The sequence below is a fragment of the Chiloscyllium plagiosum genome, unplaced genomic scaffold (genome assembly GCF_037043375.1).
Source record: "Chiloscyllium plagiosum isolate Xiang-an unplaced genomic scaffold, Cpla_swu_hap1 HiC_scaffold_9, whole genome shotgun sequence".
Lineage (NCBI taxonomy): Eukaryota > Metazoa > Chordata > Chondrichthyes > Orectolobiformes > Hemiscylliidae > Chiloscyllium > Chiloscyllium plagiosum.
In genome coordinates, this window is record NW_028270147.1 from 92,847,012 (window position 1) to 92,867,705 (window position 20,694).

The 20,694-nt window shown below is 42.2% G+C and overlaps 1 protein-coding gene across 1 annotated transcript in view; it reads right to left on the reverse strand.

The window, feature by feature from the left end:
* The window catches only part of LOC122554632 (neurogenic locus notch homolog protein 1-like), a 158,378-nt gene that overhangs the window by 126,634 nt on the left and 11,050 nt on the right, over positions 1 to 20,694 (reverse strand). Inside the window, exon 2 of the mRNA XM_043699954.2 lies at positions 516 to 597. Within this exon, the coding sequence (XP_043555889.2) occupies positions 516 to 597 (82 nt within the window). The remainder of the gene's footprint in view (positions 1 to 515; positions 598 to 20,694) is intronic.

Sequence of the window (20,694 nt, forward strand, 5' to 3'; positions counted from 1 at the left end):
GCATGGACGAGTTGGACCGAAGAGTCTATTTCTGTGCTGTACATCTCGACGATGCTATGGCCAGAACCCTAAACAAGTGAGCAGGCACAGGCTGTTGGGCTAAGTAGGGAAGGGGTAGGATACAGGCAGCAAAATTTTGGATCTTACCCAAAAGTACTCTCCAGCAAATTCCCTATGCTTGCGTGTCTGCATTTGCAATCCCAGCCAGGATAGGAACCAAATTTTCTCCACAGCCTTTCATGCAGATCAGGATGTGTCAAAGTCAAAGTCACAAGTGTGATCCTTCAGTTTGGGTTTGGCAATAAAATGCATCACAATATCACATGAGGGGCAAAATTATTCGATACCCTCTTTGCAACTTGAAGAGAAAGCTTACTCGTGGCACTAAATTCCTGTAAGTGTGAGGGTGATCCAAACTGCTCTCTTTTCAACCATCCTGTGGCAAATCAAGGAAGTAATAAAGAGCAGAGCAAGTGTGAAATTAACAATGAAGTACGGACTCAGCATCTACTTACACACATTCCCCAGTCCCGTTCTGATGGGTTACACATTTTCCTCTATTAATGCATGGTTGAAAGGAGTCACGGCACTGTAATGCTAAGAGAAAAACAGCCTCTGTTAGAGCAAGTGCAAAGACAGCATTTTTCAAAATACAGCCAACTGTTATAAAATTACCTTGTCAAAGAAAGACAAAATTTCACCAAGCAGCTTCAAGTTGTAATATTTGCTATTTCTAGCTCTTGTATGATAGAGATCATACTCATCATTTTCTTAACTCAGCAGTGCAGAGTGTAACAGTGGCACCTTAATCAACTATCTGCTTTCTCAAAAGTAATAGCTCCCATCAATATTGCATCTTCAACATAGTACACTGTCCCAGGGTGCTTCACAGGAGTGTTGTTGCATAAATGTTGATAGTAAAATTCAAAGAGATATTCAAACAGGTGGCCAAAAGCTTTTGTGTTAATTTGGTCATGGGATGAGGGTGTCATTTGTTACCTGTCCCTAACTGCCCTTATCCTGAGTGCCTTACTTAGCCATTTCAGTGGGCAGTTAATGGTCAACCACACAGAGTCACATGTAGACTGGACTGTGTATGAGTCATAGAATAGAATCACAGAATCCCTACAGTGTGGAAGCAGGCCATTCGGCCCACACAGAACCTCTGAAGAACATCCCACCTCGAACCATCCCCCCACCCTATTCCAGTAATGCTGCATTTCCCATGACTAATCCACCAAGCCCACACATTCTTGAATATGGGCAACTTAGTATGGCTAATCCACCTAACCTGCACATACTTGGACTGCGGCAGGAAACTGGAGCACTGGGAGGAAACCCATGCATTCATGGGGAAAATGTATAAACTCCACACAGAGTCACCCGAGGAAGAATCAAACCTGGGTCCCTGGCAATGTGAGGCAGCAACGCTGATCACTGAGCCACCAGACTGCCCAAGGATGGCAGATTTCCTGCACTTAAGGGCATATGTGAATCAGATAGGTTTTTGCATCAATTGATGATAGTCTCACAGTCAACATAAATGAAAATAAATTTAATAAATAAAGTTTGGAATTGAAAGTTAGGTTCCAACAGCTGCCATGATGGAATTTGAACCCACATGCCCAGAGCATTAACCAAGGCTTCTAGATTACTAAGCAATGACATAACTGCTAAACCATTGTCTCCCAAAGGTATCAAGGAGAATCTTAAAGCAGTGAAATGCAGCAAAGCATTGGGAATTCAAGAACCTACACTGCTGAAGATACTGATTTTAATCACTCCTCTGCATTCCAAGATGCACAAGAGAACTCGTGAAACAGCGAGGTGTTGGATCATATATAGAGTTTTCAGAGACAGGGAGGTTAGAGGGCCATGAAGTGATTTGAAACAGGGATAAACATTTTTAAGAAGAAAGTTACTGGAGGACCAGAAGTCAATGGTGGTTAGCTCAAATGTTGATCACTCAATAGGATGAGGTGCAAGTTAGGATAAAGGAAGTAAAAGTCAAGAATAGTTAACACTATATTCTGCATTCTGTTCTATTATCCTGATGTACTCACGTAAGTTGTGATTTGCCAGGATAGCATGCAAAACAATAATTTTCACCGTAGTTCAGTACATGTGACAATAATAAAATCAAACTCAAATCAGATTTCATTGAAATTCAATTGCTCAAAGTTAGAACAGCACCTTTTCACAATAAAAATATGTTCAACTTGTCAAATCTAAATTCAGTGAAAGACTGGATTTCTTCATTTTTGACACTTTTTCATTAACAGTCATTGTTTTCTTGATGAACGACAAAAATGTTAACATTAGAAGCAGTTCAGCAACATCGTGGATGATTAAAAATGAACACTGCCTGAATAACTCCATTTTTTTTAAACTAATAGCAAAGAGTGAAATTTATGTTGAGGGGGAACCAACTGGTTTGGAAGAAGAATCCGTCTAACTGGAAGAATAGTTTCTCATCCCACATATCCCAAATTTTGCTGGGGACAGTGTGTGTGGCACTCTGGAATCATCCATCTCTCCAGGCTCTCATCCAAGTGACCATTCTTCATTTATAAGCTGCAAATATTTCACAATCAGAGACAGGAGACATCACAGCTGAGCTCACTCTGGTCTACACTTGATATCGAAATGCATCATAACCAAAGCTGTTTGGAGAGCACCTTCCAAATCCACGACTGCTACGATCAAGGAGTGTAAAGGCAACAGATAAATGAGAGCATTACCCCCTGAACGTACCCCTCCAAACCACTCACTATCTGAATTGGAAAATACATCACCATTCCTTCAAAGTAGTTCTATCAAAGAGCTTGGAACTCCCTCCCAATGACATCAAAATGAACTGCAGCAGTTCAAAAAGGTGGCTCACCACCTTCTCAAAGGCAACTAAGGATGGGCAATGCTGGTACAGCCAGCAATGTCCACATCCCAGGAGTGAAGAAACCAAAACCATGCACCCTGCAGCAAAATTCTTTGGACACAAGTTCTGAAATGGGAATCCTAGATGATCTTCCTTTCTGAAAATCTAATAGCCGAGTGTCCTAGCTTTTAGTGCATTCAAAGCAGACTAAATCTGTTACCACTACAACTCGCACAATACTAAAGGTCAATTGAGCTGCTGGAGAACAAATGCATCAGTCACAACATGCATTTGGTACACAACTCTTTTGCATTCCTCCATGTCCCTGGTTCCTCCATGTCCACTGGTACGCTAACATTTTTTGACCTCCTGCATTATGCCCCCCTAACCTCTTTGTTAAGACACTATTGCTGAGTTGTACAACTCCCAAGTATCATGCACCTTCGGGGACCTTGATGATTGAAGCAACATTCAGCACAAGAATGTTCTGTCAACAGAATACTCAACACTGCTGAACATCACAGATACTGTAGATCCTCAGCCTGAGACATAAAACAGCAAACATTTGTGTGTCTATTCGACAATAAAAGCACAAAAAATGGATAGGAAAGGATAGGCAGTTAATTGTTTCTTTGTAGTGAGAATAGAACAATGAAATGCTGATGAGTATCACACTTTTCTAAGCTTATTGTGAAGGAACAGTGCCAGAGGCTAGAGTTAAAGCTACCTGTTTAACCCGGATGAAGAGAGAAAAGATTACTCAAAATGGGGTGGAGCAGGGGTTAGAATATACAAAAACATCAAAATTAAAAGCACAGTGACAGGAAATATACCATCCAATGAAGGGTTACAGATTGTAGACCAGAGTGAAATGAGCAGAGTTATTTTTAATGCTAGTTTCATGTCAGTAGTTCCTGTCTGACCCGTATCTGATTTGCATCATGGTTATTGCACTTCAACCAGACAGGCAAGAACACTGAAACACACTGAAAAAAGATACATGGATGGCCTGTTTTACGTCAATATTTACATTTATTCATCAGAATTTCAAAAAGAACAGATTTGAAACCAGGGACTTTCTTTTTAATGTGTAGAATAAGAACAGAGAAGACATCTAATATGCTGCCCAATTGTACAAGACTAAATTACTCTTCGGAAGTTTGCTGGACGGATGAAGTCTTGTTTAATCCTTAGATCTACTCCACAAACACATTTTTCATCCTAGCTGTATCCAGGGGAACTGACTAGAAATGTCAGTGCATGCTCAACAAATCACTTCAAGAATGCGCATTGCTTACAATCTGGACAACAGAAAGACAATAATCTGCAATTTCAATCTGGTGCACCGATAACCACAAACACACAGAGAAAAAGGTCAAACTTCCCATCACTTCTCTTCCTCCTGAAAAACAGACAGGTAGGTACATAAAGCTTCAGCGTCACCTACAAGACACTTAGCCTGACAGGAACTAACAATGCACTACATTCTCAGAAGCACAGAACTGTCCACACTAATGTTATTTACTTACCTTTGCGATAACCCAATGTGATGGGATAAGGACCTGTGCCTATAATGTTCCTACACCACAGAATTTGTCATTTCAACCATGCCATCACTGCAGTTGTTAAGTGAAAAGCAGGTAACTGGATCACTGAAAGCATTTAAAGAAAATGAGTGGTTTCGGAGGTAGGATTGGGAATCCATGCACTGTAATGTGCAAGGTATCAGACATTTAGTGTGCAAGCTGGAGGGACCAGTTGACCATTTTTGGTATTCATTTTTTACATTTTCAAATACCCTTGACCTGAAAAATGGGTTTGGAAAGTGGTGTCTAGAGATCTTTCTGCAGTGCATCTTGCAGACTGCTGCTTCTAAGCATTGGTGGTGGAAATAGATGTTTGTGGATGCGGTGCCAATCAAGTGAGTTGCTTTGTCCTGCATGGTGTTAAGCTTATTGAGTGATATTGGAGCTGCAGCCATCTAGGCAAATGAGGAATATTCCATCACACTCTTGACTTCTGTCTTTGGGGAGTCAGGAGGCAAGTTACTCGTCACAACATTCCTAGTCTCTAACCTACTCTGAAAGCCACTATTTATATGGCTAGTCCTGGTCAATGGTAAACCAAAGGATGTTGACAGTGGGGGATTCAGTGATGGTAATACCACTGAATATCAATGGGTGATGGTTAGACTGCCTCTTATTAAATGTGATAATTTTTTGGCATTTGTGTGGCACAAATGTTACTTGCCACTTGTCAGCCCAAGCTTGGATGTTGTCCAGGTTTTGAAGCATTTGAACATGAACCGCTTCAGTACCTGAGGAGTTGTGAATGGTGAACATTGTGCAATCATTGACGAACATCCCCACTTCTGACAGAGGGAAGATCATTGATGAAGCAGCTGCAGTTGACTGGTCCTAGGACACTATCCTAAGGAACTTCTGCACAGATGTCCTGGACTGAGATGACTGACCCCAACAACCACAACCGTCTTCCTATGTGCCAGGTAGGAATCCAACCAGCAAGGAGCTTGCCCCCAAAAGCACTGATTCCTGTTTTGCTGATGCTCCTGGATGCCACACTTGAGCGAATGCAGCCTTGATGTCAAGGGTTGTCACTCCCACCTCACCTCTGGAATTCAGCTCTTTTGTCCATGTTTGAACCAAGGCTGTATTGAGGTCAGGAGATTAGGGGCCCTAGTGGAACCCAAACTGGGCATCACTGAGCCCAGTTGGTGAGCAGGTGCTGCTTGACAGCACTGTTGATGTCATGTTCCCTCACTTCACTGGTGATCAAGAGTAGATTTATGGAGCACTAATTGGCCAGGTTGGATTTGTCCTATCTTTTGTGTACAGGATATGCCTGGGCAATTTTCCACATTGTTGGATTGATGTCAGTATCACAACTGTACTGGAAGAGCTTGGCTAGGGGAGCAACAAGTTCTGGTGCAGATGTCTTCAGTACTATTACAGAGTGTTGTCAGAACCCACAGTCTTTGCAGCATCCAATGCTTCCAACCACCTCTTTATATATGGAGTGAATCATATTGGCAAAAGACTGCAGAGCTGAGATCCGATTCATTGGTTATGGGGTCGGTTAGCTCTGTCTATCACTTGTTGCTTATGCTGTTTGGCATGCAAGTAGTCCTGTCTGGGAGCTTCACCAGGTTGCTGCTCCTGGCATGCCATCCTATACTCTCCATTAAACCAGGGTTGATCTCCTGGCTTGATGGTAATGGTTGTTTAGGGGATATGCCGGTTACAGATTGTGCTGGAGAACAATTCTGTTGCTATTGATAGCCCACAGCTATCATGAATGCCCAGTCTTGAGTTGCGAGATCTGTTCAAAGTCTGTCCCATTTAACAGAGTGATAGTGCCACACAACACGATGGAGGTTATCCTCAATGCAAAAGTGGGACTTCATCTCCACAAGGATTGTGCGGCAGTCACTCTCATCAATAATGTCTTGGACAGATGCATCTGCACCTGGTACATTGGTAAGGATGAGGTCATGTGCATTTTTCCCTGGTTGGTTCCCTCACTACCTGCTGCAGATCTAGTCTAGCAGCAATATCTTTTAAGATCCAACCAGCTCAATCAGTAATGGTGCTGATGAGCCACACTTGGTGATGGACATTAACATTCCCCACCCAGGAGTACATTTTGTACCCTTGCCACCCTTTGTGCTTACTCCAAGTGTTGTTCAACATGGAGGAGTACTGATTCATCAGGCAAGGGAAAATGAAACATGGAAATCTGCAGGAAGTTTTCTTGTCCACGTTTAACATGAATCCATTAGATTTCATGGGATCCAGAGTCAAGATTGAGGACTCACAGGGCAACTCCCTCCAATTGTACACCACCGGGCAGCCACCTCTGCTGGGTCTGTCCTGCTAGTGGAATAGGTCATCTCCAGGGATGATGACGGTGGAGTCTGGGACACAGTCACACAATCATACCTTACAGACAATGACTGTGTCAGGCTGTTGCTTGACTGATCTGAGAGACAAGAGCGTGATGCTGGAAACGCACAGATCAGGCAGCATCCGAGGAGCAGGAGAATCAACATTTTGGGCAAAAGCCCCTCATCAGGAATCAGGTGAAAAAAATGGGAAAGCAAAGTGCTGTTATCTTAATGGGGAGAGAATTTGGGGTGAGCCGGTGCAGAGGGATCTAGGTGTACTCATTCATGAGTAACAGAAAACTAGCATGTAGGTATAGCAGATATAAAGAAAGCTAATAGAATGTTTTAGCTAAAGGACTAGAATATAAAAAGGTAAGTAAGTATTGTTGTAACTTTACAAGGCATTGGTGAAACTGCACCTGGAGTATTTGCACAGTTTTAGCCCCCTTATTTGAGGAAAGGTATAGTGGCATTGGAGACAGTACAGAGGTGGCTCACTAGATTGATCCCAGAGATGAGAGGTTTGTCGTATGAAGAGAGATTGAACAGTTTTGGCCTATACTCTGTGGAATTTAGAAGAACGAGGGGAGATCAATTTGAGGTATTCAGGATGATGAAAGGGATGGATAAAATGGATGCTTCCTCTTGTGGGGCATCCTAGGGTGAGAGGTCATAGTCTTAGGATAAAGTCGAGCAAATTTAAAACAGAGTTGAGGAGCAACTACTTCCCCAAAAGGTTGTGAATCTGTGGAATTCGCTCCCCCAAAGTGCAGTGGATGCTGGGACAGTGAGTAAATTTAAGGAGGAGTCAGATAGATTTTTAATTGGTTACAGGTTGAAGGGATATGGAGAGAAGGGAGAAAAATGGGGATAAGGAGCATATCAGCCATGATCGAATGGCCAAATTGCCTAATTCTGCTCCTGTATCTTATTAACTTAAGACCAGCAAATGCAGACAGAAACAAAACCAATGTTAGTTTATCCAGCAAGAGGAAGCATTCCACAATGTTCTCTTCTCCCCACCGTCACCACAACCACCACCCACCCCTCCCCAAAATGCACACACCCTCACACAGCCCAAGCCCCAAACACAAGGAGAGGCAGCTTATTGACTCCATGTGAATGTTAGCCTTTCAGCCCCAAATGTATGCAAGGGTCTCATTACAGCCAGCTTAATGTTGACACTCAGCCCATGGTGCTGATGCTATCTGAGATTTTCAAGATTCATTACCAAAGTGGAAGAGAGCTGTCTTTCCAAAGCAGATGCAAGTCAGGCTGGGGATGGCATTGGAGGACGGAGATTATGGTGAGGAAGCAGTTCTCTCAGCTCTCCAACAGTCTTGTGCAGGAACTGCAGAATTGTCCATGAATTAAAAGTACAAGAAACCTGAAGCTGAGCAGTGTGTCCTGCGTATTTTCTTATTGCCATTGCACACAACAGATCATTCTTAACACGAGCTGTTTTTCTGACCATTTCATCCTCTCTATCACACAGAGAATAAAGAATCTACAAAAGCCTACCATCCGGGGCCGGATGTCTCTTATTAAAATTCCACTCCGAGTGCCAGAACTTCCATGCTGCAAACAAACGTCTGGCATCAGGCGCTTGCTGCATCCCACTGTCTCCTGATTTACTTCAAATTCCAAAACCTCCACCCCCACAACTTAATTGCTCAGATCCAGCTGGGAAAACAAGTAAATGAGGAATATGGTGTCTCAGGACTTATTGAATTTGAAAAGAGGCTTTGAAATTAAAAAAAATATATATTCTTCTTCCTAGCGGTTCTGATTAAAATTCAAGTAACAAGGTTTCAAATGAAGAACCACATCCTTGATCACCAAGAAACAAAATGACGTCAACAGCCAGTCATCCACGCTCAAAACCCCTTTCATTTATTTTCCTTATAAAACTCATTCACGGGGCAAGGACATCTCTGACTTAGCCAGCATTTAATGCTCCACCCTCACCTGACTTCAAGAAAGTGGTGGTTTTTTTTAAAAAGATTAGATTCCCTGCAGTGTGGAAACAGGCCCTTCAGCCCACCAAGTCCACACCGACCATCCAAAGAGTAACCCACCCAGACCCATTTCCCTCTGATTAATGCACCTAACACTATGGGCAATTTACCATGGCCAACTCACCTGACCTGCACATCTTTAGACTGTGGGAAGAAACCGGAGCACCCAGAGGAAACCCACGCAGACACAGGGAGATTGCCTGCGTGGAGTTTGCACAGTCGCTCGAGGGTGGAATTGAACCTGGGACCCTGGTGCTATGAGGCAGCAGTACTAACCACTGAGCCACCGTGCCATGTGTTAAATGACTGCAGGACACCTGATGCAGGCACACTCCCAGTGCTGACCGGGAATTCCAGAACTGTGACCCCGTAACAGTGAAGGAACAGCCACATCATTCCAAGGTGTGTGGCTTGCATCTGCTGTCCCGGTCCTTCTAGGTGGCAGATCTGACTGAAGAGTGCTGGTTGAGTAGGCCTCAGGAGGAGTCCAAGATGGATCATTCACTTTCTATGTCTGCCTGAAGATGGTTGCAAATGCTTTAGCATGAGCTTTTCCACTCCAGTTAGTTGCGTAGGTGTCACCCTTATTCATGACTGTATATGACAGGCATGTTCATAAGACTGGACACTCTACCACTGATGTTCAGTAGCAGCAGTGTGTACTATCTACAAGATACACTGCAGAAATTCACCGAAACACCTTTCACAGTACCTTTCAAACCCATGACCACTTCCCTGTAGAAGGACAAGAGCAGAGGCATGGGATCCTCACCATCTGCCCTCCCAAGTTCCATTCCTAGCCACTCAACAGCCCGACTTTGAAATATATCACTGTTCTTTCACTTTCGCAAGAGTCAAAATCCTGGATTCCCTCCTTAATGAAATTCTGAGTCCATCTATAGCACATCGGCTGGAGTGGTTCAAGAACGCAGCTCAGCTCCTCAACAGAAATTAGCAATGGACAATAAATACTTGCTCAGCCAATCACATCCACACCCCACGAATAGATGAACAAAACAAAAGAGAGCTTGAAAAGCCGTGATGTTACCAAGTCATTGTTTGTGATGGGCCCTGAAAACCATTTTTCTATGCCCTTCCTACTGAGAAAGTACTGTTCAACATAGAAATACTAATTCATCAGCTGGAGGTGAATGACTGTAACTAGCCAGAGGATTCCTTGCTGAAGGTCAGCCTGGTGCTATGAAATTTCCTGAGCTGTTGCGTTGGGACCTGAACAATCTGTTGCTCATCAACATTTGTGGATTCCCAAGGTGTGCACAAGGAAACTTTCTGGGCTGCATATAAAGTTTGAATCAATGTTTCCGTTGCTGTAACACATTCCACACCTCGAAGCAAATCCAAACTTTGCTATTTAATGCCCCTATGAAGTTAACTATTCCGAAATCCAGAAATCTTAGTCCTAAAAAAGAAAACTGCATACTGGGCCTAATTATAGCCTGCTGCCCCCAGCTTGGATACCTGAGCCATAAATTATTGGGACAGGGCACTTTCCACCTACATCTCTGGAATTAGCCAAGCTTCTCATAGCGAATGTAAGCACTGCTGCTACAGGCGGAACACATTACTGTCTTCTACTCACTGAAAGTCTCCCAGTCTCCAATCTCAATGTGTGTTCAGCACTCAGCATTGTAGGGAAGGCACAGTATCTGGAAAAGCTGCAAATTGTGACTTTGAATTGAGCACATGTCCTGCTTTAACCATATGCAATTCACTTCTATCAGAAGGGCACATTCAACGTAAACACAAGCAGCTCCACTCATTATGAAGCAAATATTTAACACAGTTCTAAAATGAATAGAAGAATAAATCTAAATCCATCTGCTTTTCAGTTTTCGTTGATCATAAAGACTCTGTAATGCCACAAAAACATAGGTTTGAGTTTAGAAATCTTTTCAACCCCAGTACATTGAAAAGCACATTCCATCAGGTGCTTTTGAAATGCTGTTGCTGCTGTAACATAGGAAACAAGGCAACCCAGCTTTGTACAAAATAAAGTGATAAGTTAACAGGTAATCTATTTTAGTCATGTTGGAGTAGAAGCATTTATTGTTTTGAATGGAGCAATGGGAACTTGCAAATGCACCCAAGAGAGCAGGCAGTGCAACATTTCTTTAAATGTTATGGAGTTATTACATCTTTTGGTTTCTAGAAGTTAAAAAAACTTCACTTCAGACTCAAAATGCTGAAGCTTCATTTGAGTGTAGTTTTCGACAACTCTCCAATGTGATTGGCAGACGGATAGATTGTTACTTGTCACATGACTACAATGCAGCAGTAAATGTGTCATCCCAAGATATATACTCACGTAACAATTAATTCCTAGTGTCTTACAAATAACCATCTATGTGGCAGGACCAGAGTATGCTGCTTTTATTTATTTATTCATGGATGTGGGCATCACTGGCCAGCATTTATTGCCCATCCCTAATTGCCCCAGTGGACAGATAAGAATCAACCACAATGCAGTGTGTCTGGAGTCACATGTAGGCCAGATCAGGTAAGGCAGACTGCCTTCCCTAAAAGGACAATAGTGAACCAGATGGGTTTCTCCACAACAATTGCCAATGAATTCATAGTCATCATTAGACTTTTAATTTCAAACTACTTTTTATTGGACTCAATTTTCACCATCTGCAATGACAGGATTTGAACCTGTATTCTCAGAACATTACCGTGATCTCTGGATTAATAGGTCAGTGATAATACCACTGGGCATCACCTCCCCTGCTTTATCTAACTTTGAATCCACAACCTTCAACTTATGGCAGAGAGTGCTATGCACCACGAGCAGGTTCCTATCTCCATTTCCAATTGTCACATTCTGTTTCTCTGCTTGTCTTGCATTTCACTCCTTGTGATCTATTTAACCTCTACAAATCCTCACAGCTTCTAAGAAGAAACAGTGTGTTTTGGTAAGCGACCCCTCTCCCCACCCCCCCCACACAACCACTTTAATATCGAGAAGAACAAGCTTTCCTTCTTAAAGAAAACATGAAAATATGTTGCCCCTCCAAATAAAAGATACTACTCAACTCTAATCTCAAAATAGTTTTATAAACAATATCATTTACAGCACTCAAGTTTGATAAAGAGTGAAGCGTTCCACCATAGTCACTGTTGAGGTACAAAGTTAAAAGTCACACAACACCAGGTCACCAGGTTATAGTCTAACAGGTTTAATTGGAGGTAAAAACAATGACTGCAGATGCTGGAAACCAGATTCTGGACCAGTGGTGCTGGAAGAGCACAGCAATTCAGGCAGCATCCAACGAGCAGCAAAATCGACGTTTCGGGCAAAAGCCCTTCATCAGGAATAAAGGCAGAGAGCCTGAAGCGTGGAGAGATAAGTGAGAGGAGGGTGGGGGTGGGGAGAAAGTAGCATAGAGTACAATAGGTGAGTGGGGGAGGAGATGAAGGTGATAGGTCAGGGAGGAGAGGATCTCCAAATCATGACTGTTGAGGTAGTTATTCTTGACCTTAGCAGACAGAGTGGCGCAGCGGGAGTGTGCTGGGCCCATATAACTCAGAGGTTGATGGATCCAAAATGTCCTCTTCTAATCAGTTAATGTCATCTTCATGGGCGGCACTGCGGCTCAGTGGTTAGTACTGCTGCCTCAGGGACCCAGGTTCGATTCCCGCCTTGGACGACTGTCTGTGTGGAGTTTGTGCATTCTCCCAATGTCTGCGTGGGTTTCCTCCGGGTGCTCGGATTTCCTCCCAGGTGCGCAGGTCAAGCAAATTGGCCATGCTAAATTGTCCATAGTGTTGGGTACATTAGTTGGGGTAAATATAAGGGCAGGGGAATGGATCTGTGTGGGTAACTTCGGAGGGTTAGTGTGGACTTGTTGGGCCTGTTTCCATTCTGTAGGGAATCTAATTCTAATCTAAACAGGTGCTACGGAGGCAACAGGATGGAATATGCTTAATGAAGGGGAACATTGCTCAACGGCATTTGGGGAACAAAAAGATATAAGGGTTGTCACTTGTAGCCTCACGGATCAAGATAGCACCTGGCATAATACTGGGCATATAGCCCTCAAAAGGTCTGTGCTGATGCCTAGTACTGTACGTACTTAATTCGTCAATCACAGATTAGGATAGTTGCTGAGCTGCTGTTTTGCTTTAACTCACTGAGCCCCAACAAGTGACTGCAGGGGCTCCCACGTCTGTTCGTGATCTGGTGATGCACCACTGTGCGTTTTGAAGTTTTATTCTGTGTGACTTTAGATAAAGAACAAAAATGCACAAATAAAAACTTATCTTCGCGAACTAAATTTCTTCCACTGGTACTACTTTACCAAGGATTCTATCCACCCTTCAACCGAGAGTTAAATTTCATTAATATTTCAGAATGCTGAATGCCACAGCCTACGCAAACAACAGAACTGGGGAACACAAAAATTCCACAGTCCTAAGGAATGCTGGCATGGTCTGTAAATGTAAACAAACACTTCCTATTAATCACTTTGAATCGGTGTTAATATTCATTTCTTCCAACTATGTATCAAAATGTAACAAGCTCCTCACAAACAGAATGGCTGGTACAACATGTCACACAAATGAGGTGGTGTAGACACAAATCCATAATGCCTGACATTCATCAAGCATTTAACAAACATTAAACTGATGGAACTAATTATTCCAACAGCAGTGTCGAGCATTATAATGTGTAGGCCAAATAGTGCCCAGCAACTAGCAAATGACTTAAAACCTGGCCTTTCTTTCAAAGAATATTGTGATCTAACCACTGTCTGTAGCGAAAAGTATACAAAAACCTAAATGTGGTGCAGTTATGAATCTTCTGTGAGAGCTCCTAAATTAAGCATTGTCAAAGGTAGTGGCAACAGGACCACGAGCAGGTCATCAAATAAATCAAAAATGGCTAATCTGGCCTTCCCATAGTTTTGGCAGCGGATGTACTTAGTGTACACTACATACTTCAATCATGCTCATGTCAAGGAGGGAAAATACAGCTGCTTCCCAACAGGAAGGGATTTCAGTGGACAATATACAGTGAGATAGCACAACGGTAGCATATCCCAGAAGCAAAAATGAGAAAAACCAGTGATGATTCATATTGGTCTGACTCTTGTGTATTTTAAAATAGAGGTCTTAAGTAAATTTGAGAGGGGTGGAACAAGAGAGGACTCAGCCAGTTCCAGAGCTGGGGAAGTATTGAAAGAGGTGTTTGAGGTAGGAAGCATATCAGCAGCATAGGCGAGGAGAAAAATCAGACTGGGATTAAACAACATTCTTTGACTTGACACCACTGGGCGTGTCCCAGGTTAGAAGACAGTAGGAGTAAGAGAGTCTGAGGTCACAGGTATGCTGCAAACTTCAGAGTCAGATCATAACCTGATTTTTCAGGTTTAATTAGTTTTGACGCAAGATAGAAGACAATTCACGAAAAATGTCAGGGCATAGATGGCTAGGGACCAAGTGCAACTAGATTAGATACGTATAGTTTGGTGTTTGGTCAGTATAGATATGGTGGGCCGAAGGGCCTGTTTTTATGCTGTATGATACTGTGACTCTAAGACAATTACATTATCGACTCAATTCCCATTTCATCAAAAAACATTCAAGGAACCCACAGAATTCATAAATTTAACCTGAATTTATTCAAATATTAAGGGTACATATATTCATTGTTTTTATTCTCAATACATTTAAAATTTATTGGGTACCATCAGATGGCGACACGAGTGCACAAACTACTTTCTTGTTTGTTATTTTGGCAGATACATAGGGCTTGACACTATAACAACCTTCACAAAGAAGCCAATAGATAATGCATTCCAATGACTGCTGTCTTCATGACAGAGATTCCACAGACAAATACCTGACAGAGTCATTACAGGCAGCAAGACATTGAATTGTAAAACATGGAATGAGAAACATCCCAATACGTAGACAGCTTTGAAGACGTACTACTCAAGTCTGTTGATGTTTCAGCACAATGGCATCATCCAAACACAATTAGTCTTTTTGATAAAAAAGCCTGTCTTTAAATTCCATCCTTTACCTCTAAACTGTAGCACCCAACAGCTAGTCAATGACTCTAGGAAAAACAAGTTGCCAATCCATGTCCTTGGATGATCTGCAACAACTTATGTGTTAGAAGTTGCTACATCTACACAGGTAATAAACCTCAAATGGACAAAAAGAACTAAACAAAACATTTCATGAAGGGGAAGAAATTGCTTCCAGAAACTATTAATTTCCAAAAATTAACATTTTTTTGGAAATAATAGACTCCGTGGGGAAAACAACCTTTTCCATACCAAACTAAGTAACTGTTCATAAAAAGTGTACACTTGTACCAGAATTCCATTCTCTACATTTTACTTTCCAGTTGTATGAATCTGTACCGTCTCTCACTTTTATTACGGATCACTCACTTCTGACATATACTTTGCAGAATAAAATTATTAGCATCTACCAAGCAAATACTCAAACTAAATGTACTCACAGAAAGTACGATGGATATTTCAGAAACAGACATGTCACCAATCAGAAAGTACAGAAGCCCAGTGTTTAGACAGTTACTGGTGCTTGTATTTTCACATACATGCTTATCAATCATTCAGGCATTTTTGGCATGATGCAAGTGCATTGCATCATTTGAGTAGATGACTTTAGTCAATTCCTGCAGTAAAGAAACCAGCCAACTGTCAATGCACTCTACACCAGGTTCCACTATTGCTGTATGAGATCCAGACGTCTTATAGTAAAGAGATGAGTCTCTAGAAGGTCCAGGTTCAAGTGCCACCTGTCATGAAAGTGCATCATAAATGTCCAAACAGGTGGATTTTTAAAAAAGTACTAAACAATATACATGTGCTGCTCCTTCAAGTCAATTATGACCTGTAGATGCTTTGGAGGTCAATCTGAGAAGCACGCATAGCGACCTAAATGAGAGTGGGCCTGCGATACTTTAATCCTGGGGATTGATAGGAACCAGTTTCTACAGGTCTCAAAGCAATTACAATATATTGTACAGCACTGGAAACCATCAAATGTTCATTCGCAACTATCCAACAATTGACTTGATACTTCCTCATTAACATTTTAACCTTACTAATTGTCTTCTTTTGCGAATCCAATAACCAGCATTATGCTCCCAGAAAGTACTTAGAATGTGAAACTCACGACCACAAGGACTAGTTGAGATTTAAAAAAAACTGAGAAATGCATTTAAAAGGAAGCTATAAACACAAGAAAGAATGAAATAAAGGTTATGCTGATAAATGGAGCGATAAATATGGGGTGGAAAGAGGTTTCTCTGAAACATAAACACCAAAGACTAGTTAGGTCAAATTGCCTGCTTCTGTTCTGTAAATTTACATAATATCTTCCACAAGTATTTATCAACTTCCTCTTTAAAAACTTTAAAGAGGCTTGAACTCTCTTCTCACTCTTTTAGCGAGTTTAAATTTATTTCCTTCCGTTTCTGTTTCATTGGCCAGTGGAAATAATATTTCCCAATTAACCTCATCAAAATCCCTCAGAACTTTGAGCACATTCGTCAGAACTTCTAACCATCCACATTCCACCAAAGACAGTAGATTTTTGTCACTATACCGGAAACTTTTCAGCAAACCTCTTTTGCACCATCCCCATGACCTTGATGTATTTTATTCAGCATAGTTCCCAACATTTAACACAATAGCCTAACCGTGTTCAAATACCTACCTGTATAGGTTTCGTATCATTTTGCACTCCACATTTTTTTGGATTCTCTGCTCCAAGTTTTGTTGTATGATTTTTTTTTATTCTACCAGGTCAGAATCTTGGAATCCCCTCCCGAATGGCGTGGTGGGTCAACCCACTGCAGGTAGACTTCAGCGGTCCAAGGCGGCAGCTCACCACCACCTTCTCAGGGCAACTAAGGACAGGCAATAAATGCTGGCCGGCCAGCAACTCCCACATCTTATGAATGTATGTTTTTTTAATTCATTCTAAAATGTATCAGATTCACAATTTCTCTCGTGTAAACTTTGCGTATGAAATCTACCTGCCCAACATTCTCAAGTCAATCTTCTGATGTCCTGTATTCTGGCTGGCAAGCTTCAATAGTGCCACTGTAAACTGTACACATTTATCCGAAAAACAATGGCCCCAGCACTGACTTCTCTGACACCATTCGTGACGTGTAAAATCATCCGAACACTATTCTTTTCTGTCCTAAACACAAACCTCTTACCTACACTACCATATCTCTTTCAATGCCTTAGTTTCAAATGAAATCACAAAACCGTCAGTGAATTACCTTCATGCATTCTGTGCCAGAATAGGAAGCACTCAAACCAGCAAGGCCTATGAATATGCATTTCTCCTTCCTCTCCCAACATTACTTCTCTGGAGGTAACACAGTTGTGTTGATAAAGACCAATAGTGGAAGAATCTGGCTTCATAGTGAGTCTGCTCAGATACATCTGGTGTGTAATCACAATAAATCAGTCACTCCCAGTGCACTATCCCTCCCTAAAGTTAGCCAATGCCTTAAGCCAGGCACTGAACCTCAAATCTTGTCATCCTTACGGCCACTAGGAGAAAGTGAGGACTGCAGATGCTGGAAATCAGAGCTGAAAAATGTTTTGCTGGAAAAGCGCGGCAGGTCAGGCAGCATCAAAGGAACAGGAGAATCGACGTTTCGGGCATAAGCCCTTCTTCAGGAAAATTTTCCTGAAGAAGGGCTTATGCCCGAAACGTCGATTCTCCTGCTCCTTTGATGCTGCCTGACCTGCTGCGCTTTTCCAGCAACACATTTTTCATCCTTATGGCTGCATCAATATGCATTGTTGGTTACTGAGTGGGCAGGGGAACTGCATATAACTGATACAATAGTAGCTCTTTTAAGGATGATGTTGGAGCAAACCTGCCACTTGGTGTCACTGTATCCCAATCAAGTCCGCATACCTGTAGACAACACTCCAAGACGTTCAAAGACCCGTAGAGGGGCACAGATTCGTCAGTACCAACTCAATGTTCAAACTCGAGCTGAGAATTTTAGTTGTGACCTTGAACACCCTATGGCAAGTGGTATGGAAAGTACATCTGGAAATCTTTAGTCCATGTGCAAAATTAGGATTGAAACATTTTTTCTCAAAAAGTGTACTCAAGATTTCTTGCTTACCACTTTTCTTGAGTCTCTAAATGTCAGTTGTAGGTTTCATTCCCACAAGTGTTGGTCTACCACAGCTAACTCACTAAAGGAGTCATTATTCAGAACCAGGTTTCAGTCATGATTGATTCGACCTCAGAAAAATTGCTATGAATACTGATTCTATGCTCACCTAAACATCTTTGAATTCATCCCAGCGTGGGTCAGTAGAAAGTGATTAGATGTGGAAACCCTTGCTAGCCACAGGAAGTTTTAGAAATTGCTGTGACTGATGCTAAATGAATAAACTAAAACCAGGGATCGAGCCTTAGTGAATGATATAGCCCAACTGGAGCATTAACTCATTAAGGAGAAAGTGAGGTCTGCAGATGCTGGAGATCAGAGCTGAAAATGTGTTACTGGAAAAGCACAGCAGGTCAGGCAGCATCCAGGGAACAGGAGAATCGACGTTTTGGGCATAAGCCCTTCTTCAGGAATGAGGAAAGTTTGTCCAGCAGGCTAAGATAAAAGGTAGGGAGGAGGGACTTGGGGGAGGGGCTGCGCTTTTCCAGTAACTCATTAAGTCAATGGAGCAACTTCACAACCCACATTAAATACCCATTTCTTGCTCAGGTAAATTATAGTTACTTCCTGGCATTCTTTTCAAACATGACCATGATTAGAATCCCACTGTAAACTTGTGTCTTTGTGAACTCGATAGCCGGTCACCTTGTGAACTTTTCCTCTCTTCCCCGATACATCCCAACCATTCCTACACTTCCCAACATAACCTGCAAATTGGCAACTCAGGTCAGAAAAGCAAAGTGCAATGACTGGGACAAGGACATGATGGATCTCATTGACTATGAGATACTTGATTGACGCAGGTTAACAACCCCAATCAGGGGACCCCAGCCGACAGATATAACCAGGAGATTCAGAAGGGCTCCTCAATCTAGGAGCTGGCTCTCAGCTGGCTGGTCTGAGCCAGTGTAAATAAAGGGTGACTTGGTGACAGGATACCAGCCTCCGTGTAGTCATTTCACAAAAGGAGGAAACAAACCCCACGAAATAAAGGGACATTGCTTCAAAGCTCGTGGACTATAAAAAGGGAATGCTGCACCTCCATAACCCAAGGGCACTGAATTTTACAGCATACTCATCATTGTCCCTGCTGAAATCAATTCACTGAATACAGAGAATTGAGATTGGATCAAAACTTCAATTTCTATTCTGAGTAGCTCCATACCATACCATAGCTTTAATCTACCAGCTGAGTCATTTCCACATGACTCAAACATTTTTAGTGGTTAAGAGTCATGCTGCGCTTTTGGTGTTGGTATTCAAACAAAAACTTATTCTTGGCGAGGTACTAATAATCTTTATTTTTCACCAACCTCTTTCCCCTCACTCATCCCACTGGTACTTGCCTGAATTCCTGCTCCTCGCTGTGGCATTCTACCTGCCCACACATCTAGGAGTAAGATTTGAAGATATACTGTCCAAAAAATAAAAATGCATTAAGCCCATTATTTCCTGAAATCAGTAATGTTTTCACAGACTGGCAGTAAATACTTTCCAATTCCAATGCTGCCAGCTTACAAAGTACAGATGCTGTTACAAATTTCCTTACTTTAGCTTGGGGCTTTCCAAAGACACTTTGACAAAAAAAGAAGTGTAACTTACTGTGAGAAATACAGGCCAGAAAGAAAGCAAGGACTGTAGTCCCTGTGATTAGAATACCACTCTAAAAAGTGAAAAACCTGTTCATCAAGACAGAAAACAAACTTCGGGAAGTTTGTTAATCCTAGTCGTGGTTGGCAAGGTATTAGGCAAGAACTTTCAAAAGCTGATTGGGTGCAGATGTTCACAGATAAAGGGACAGCCGGAAAATGGGAAGCCTTCAGAAATCAGGTAAGGAAAGTCCAGAGACAGTATATTCCTGTTAGGGTGAAAGGAAAGGCTGGTAGGCGTAGGGAATGCTGGCTGACAAAATAAATTGAGGGTTAAGAAACAGAAGGAATCTTATGTCAGGTATAGACAGGATAGATCAAGTGAATCCTTAAAAGAGTATAAAAAGGCAGTAGGAGTATACTTAAGAGGGAAATCAGGAGGACAAAAAGGAGACAGAGTCATAAAGATGTACAGCATGGAAACAGACACTTCGATCCAACCTGTCCATGCCGACCAAATATCCCAACCCAATCTAGTCCCACCTGCCAGCACCCGGCCCATATGCCTCCAAACCCTTCCTATTCATATACCCATCCAAAAGCCTCTTAAATGTTGCAATTGTACCAGTCTCCACCACTTCCTCTGGCAGCTCATTCCATATCTGTACCACCCTCGGTGTGAAAAGGTTGTCCCTTAGGTCTCTTTTATATCTTTCCCCTCTCACCCTAAACCTATGCCCTCTAGTTCTGGACTCCCCCACCCCAGGGAAAAGACTTTGCCTATTTATCCTATCCATACCCCTCATAATTTTGTAAACCTCCATAAGGTCACCCCTCAGCCTCCGACACTCCAGGGATGAGATAGTTTTGGCAAATAGAGTTAAGGAGAATCCAAAGGGTTTTTACAAATACATTAAGGACCAAGGGGTAACTAGGGAGAGAACAGGGCCCCTCAAAAATCAGCAAGACGGTCTTTGTGTGGAACTGCAGGAGATGGGGCAGATACTAAACGAGTAGTTTGCATCAGTATTTACTGTGGAAAAGTACATGAAAGATGTGGAATATAGGGAAATAGATGGCGACATCTTGAAAAATGT